Source organism: Frankliniella occidentalis, unplaced genomic scaffold (genome assembly GCF_000697945.3).
Source record: "Frankliniella occidentalis isolate FOCC.00 unplaced genomic scaffold, Focc_3.1 Scaffold1, whole genome shotgun sequence".
Taxonomy (NCBI): domain Eukaryota; kingdom Metazoa; phylum Arthropoda; class Insecta; order Thysanoptera; family Thripidae; genus Frankliniella; species Frankliniella occidentalis.
The window spans coordinates 4,232,006-4,236,419 of NW_026267131.1; the positions used below are offsets into that span (position 1 = coordinate 4,232,006).

At 51.1% G+C, this 4,414-nt stretch overlaps 2 protein-coding genes across 2 annotated transcripts in view; one reads left to right on the forward strand and one right to left on the reverse strand.

Moving 5' to 3' along the window:
* Positions 1 to 59: 59 nt before the first annotated feature.
* LOC113205696 (putative phospholipase B-like 1) lies at positions 60 to 1,545 on the forward strand. The gene has a single exon (XM_052265343.1). The coding sequence runs from the start codon at positions 180 to 182 to the stop codon at positions 555 to 557; it is 378 nt and encodes a 125-aa protein (XP_052121303.1). The 5' UTR covers positions 60 to 179; the 3' UTR covers positions 558 to 1,545.
* A 1,088-nt stretch (positions 1,546 to 2,633) lies between these two features.
* The window catches only part of LOC113205697 (uncharacterized), a 310,184-nt gene continuing 308,403 nt past the window's right edge, over positions 2,634 to 4,414 (reverse strand). Inside the window, exon 6 of the mRNA XM_026421408.2 lies at positions 2,634 to 3,940. Within this exon, the coding sequence (XP_026277193.1) occupies positions 3,855 to 3,940 (86 nt within the window). The 3' untranslated portion in view covers positions 2,634 to 3,854. The remainder of the gene's footprint in view (positions 3,941 to 4,414) is intronic.

A 4,414-nucleotide genomic window follows, 5' to 3' on the forward strand; every position in this document is an offset into this window, starting at 1 on the left:
GGGGCGGGGACACATTAACACGGGGCGCCGAAGGTAATGGCACACGGCGCGCAGGTCATTGTGAGCTGTGCGCCTCGCAGTGCGGTGCGCGGCGCGGTGCCGCCTGCCTGCGGTGCGGAGGGGTTTTCACCTGACACTCTCTGCTCGCGTCTTGTCCGCAGGGCCAGGTGACGGACCTCATGTCCATGTGGGCGCTCATGCGCTCCAACGACTTCAAGAACGACCCGCTGTCCGTGTGCAACTGCACGCCCTCGCACAACGGCGAGAACGCCATCGCGGCGCGCAGCGACCTCAACCCGGCGGGCGGCCGGTACCCGTGGGGCGCGCTGGGCCACCGCAACCACGGCGCCACCGACACCAAGATCACCAGCTGGGAGCTGGCGCGCGACCTCATGTTCCTGGGCGAGTCGGGCCCGCCGCACTACTCCGACTCGTGCCCGCCGTTCAGCTGGTCGACGGCCGACTTCGCCGCCACCACGCCGCACGTCGGCCTGCCCGACAAGTGGACCTTCCCGCCCGTCGTGCACCGCTGGGCCTGGGGCATGAACCAGTTCTAGGCGCCGCCGGCGCTCGCACTCGAACCGTACCGTAACAGCACATTCTGCCGGCTTCGGCCGGGGCTTCTCCAACCGGCGGCGCGCGCTGACCGCTGACGTCGCTGACCTCGCCGCCCGAACTCTACCCGAGCCGGTCGCGTCACCGTCGCGTCGCCGGGTCACCGCCTCGCCAGCTCAGCCCGCTCTCCACTCAGCCCGCCCAGGCTCAGTCGACTGGGCCGGGCCGGCAGCATGGCGGACCCGCCGGACCCACAGCAGCGGCCGCTCCTCAACCCGCGGCCCGTCGACTTCGCCAGCGATAACCTCGCGCTGTCACCCTCGTCGTCGTCGTCGTCGACGGTGGCGTCCTCGACGACGTCCTCGTCGACGAGCGCGCTCAGCAGCTGTACGGCGGACACCGTGCTCGCGCTGGGGGACGGCGTGGACGGCGACTCGTTCTCGGTGTGCCCCATGAAGACGGTCCCGGTGTCGTCGCTGCTCATGCCGTCGCCCTGCTTCCTCGTGGCGCTGCTCCTGCTGCCGCCCGTGCTCGGCTTCTTCCTCTACCTGTTCGTGGAGTTCTTCGTGCCCGTGCTCGTGCAGATCCTCATGGACATGTGATGTGGGCGGCCGGGCGGTGCGACCGGGACCGGCCCGTGCGGGCATACCCCGCGAGCCCAGGGACCCCGCCGCGGTGTGTATACGTCTAGTCTCTCTGCGCTGCGGAGTCTAGTCTGACTGAACCTGCTGGGAGGGTACGTTCCTTTGTCGACTGAATGAAAGTTTTGAGGCTGTGGATCCGACTGATTACAGAAGCAAATATTTTAGAGTAACTTATTACGATTGTTTTTGTGATTGAATTTGTCAATTTTTATCACTTATTTATTAAGTTTATAGCTAGGAAGTTTTGAGTTTATCGTCTGCCCGGTACCATTGTGATACTTTTTCCTGGTCATGTAAAGAGAAATGTGTATTAATTAAACATATTATTACTACGGTTCGTTAACAATGTCTTTTCGTGTATTTACACTCCCTGCCCTCTTGGACAGCTGTTTAAGTTGACCCAAGAGTTGACTATACAGGAACCGTTTTAGGCCCTTCTCAGGGCTCTGTAACTTCTGACTTCAGGCGTTAAAGTTATAACTTCAAACTTTTATCGGGGACCTCTTGGAAGGCAACAAATCGGACTCTTTAAAACTGTCTGTACCGTGTGTCAGAGCTACGACACAACAGTGTTGCGGGTTTGCATACCCTAGGGACCATGGCGCTTTACGGATAGAGCGAGTAGGCCCACACACACGGTATGCAATAAGGCCTGAGTAATGTGGAGTCTTTTTGAAAATTAAGAACTTTAACTTTTTCTTGTTTGTTACATGTTTTTTTTTCTTTTTGTTACGATGAGGTTACGTTAGGTAACTAACATTCATTTACGTTATAAGTTGCGGGTACGTTTGGGCTACGAACGGGGGGAGGACACTATTTGCGACCACAACGGCTCAAATATTTCAAAATCGATGTTCGCTTTACGGCCGAGCATTCTGCTCATTGAAGGAGTAGATAAAATACACCTCCATATTTTGATAAGGTTTTCACCGGTGCTGCTTCACGATGCCGCATATGTTCAACTTATTGTTTGGTGACAAGAATTATTTTGGGTCGCACGGCTTTATAGGCCAAGTGCGAGTTGACCTCCCCAAAGGGATAGAGAGACAACATATTCACAGGCGGGGCCTCCGCCCTCCGCTTTCGTCACGCTCTCACGCAGCCGCGCCCCTCGCGGTGCAGCTGCTCGCGACGCGCTCCCGCCGCACATTGCTTTGTACTTTGTATTCACGGCCTAATGTATCACCCGGAGCACATTTGGGGAGCCCTGCGCCCCCTGCACCGCTGCAGATGCGAGGACAATAATTTTAGCCCGTGTTATGTCTCGCGTCGCCGCACAATTAGAATATCATTTAAATGAAATTTACGACTGTCGTGCAGTGACTGTGGCGAGAGAAGGGGGAGGAGGGCGCCAGTGGCGCCAAGTGAAGACATTCTCAAACCATCGAGGAGGGTAAGTTGGCGAATTGTTTGATTTAATGGACACTGACAAAGTTTTCTTTTCTATGAGATTTATTATTCTTTCATATCTCCTGCTTCTGCCCACCGTACAGTCTTGTCCCCGCAATAGGGAAACGCCCTGTAGGGAAGTCCAATAAAAATAACAACAAATTATTATAATTCGAGAAATTTCTTCTGCGAGATCTACAGCAGTACTTATTGAGCCACTTCTTTATTACAACGACAGCGTAGTAAATTACAGTTAAATCTTCACAATATACAAATATATTTACATTTCGAAACAAAGGTCCTTCTATTATTCTTGACTTAGAATTTACATAATTTAAAAATTGCGATTTCGTCAAATAGGTTATCTACATTACTTTTCGGTCTAACATATCCACGAAAAAACAGTTTGAAGTGTTATCTGTACTTAGTATCCAGATTGGAATATTAAAATTTTATTATTCTTTCTTTGAAAACCAGAAAGTTATCTTCGTCATCTTACCAAAGTTACAACTGTACAATCAGAATAGCTTCGGAAATATAAAAGCAAAAGAGCGAAAAACACACGAACCGTAGACATATATATTATGTCTCAAACACTGTGCTACAAACAGGAAATAAATTGCGACTTTTCAACCGTCCACTCCAATAAGAACTAGTTACACACTTCTACGCCCACACTAATTATGCACGTAGAAGAGTGTCACTGCTTTCTTTTATAGTGACCCCTTTCGAACCTTGATGTCATTTACCAAACATAAAAGTTCTCTTTTCAAATAACTTAAAAGCAGCGTCGTGTAACAAAACTTGGAATAAAAGTACTATAAAATAAAAAACGACACAAAACCATTACTAGTGTAACCGCTCCATTTAAGTCTACACCAGCACATTTCATCCCAATCACTTTTCTGTCATCGACAGACAATGTTCCAATTTAATCCAGTCGGTGTCACTCGTTCAGTGTTAATTAACTTGTTTATCATCTACAATTTACACCACAGTGTTCACAGCATCACACACGTCACAGCTCACAGGTCAGTCTGCGCTCGATAGGACTTCAGAGCACAAGACGACCAGATCCTCAGTTGCAGGTGCGCCACAAGGCTCAGCCCCAGTGCAGAGGTGGCTGACGTACCTCACTGATAGTCCTCGTGGAAGGCACGACTTTGTTGCACAGTTTCAAAAGCTTGAGACGCGCCAGCGTCAAATGGGTCAGCTTTAGGTGCGCCAGTTGCGCGCGCAGTTCAGTACGAGCGCTCAGTCGGCGCGCTACCGTCGAAACACTAGGACGGCGCCGAAAAACGACACCAGGGAAGTCCGGGACGTGAGGAACTGCAGTGGGAACAGCGACAGACCTGCAACAGGCAACAGAAAAATATTTCAGACCCACATCGTTTAACGCTCTCACTTCATTTCTTTCTATCCACTCAATCATTGGGCACTACCGCTCCACACTGCAGCTCGACACTATTTTTTGTTTTCGAAGCATAAACGCAGTGAAATAAAAACACACGAACACCTTAAGCAGGAAACTATGGGTGGCGTGGCAATGCGAAATGTCGATGTTAACTTACGCAGCCATCCGTCTCTTTCATTCTTCTCACTCTCTCTCAGGCAAAGAGCCACCAAGAGAAAATGAAGCGTTCAATGATGTTGGGAGGAACCACCGAGAGCGAGCGAGCGAGCGAGCGAGCGAGAGAGAGAGAGAGAGAGAGAGAGAGAAGGAGAGAGAGAGAGAGAGAGAGAGAGAGAGAGAGAGAGACCGCGGCGACGGCGAATCACCTAAACGAGCATCGACAATTCAAAAGGCCATATCGTAAAGGATACTC

Bases quoted from the DNA above. Each gene is read 5' to 3' on its own strand.
- LOC113205696 (XM_052265343.1), top strand. From the start codon at position 180: ATGTCCATGTGGGCGCTCATGCGCTCCAACGACTTCAAGAACGACCCG.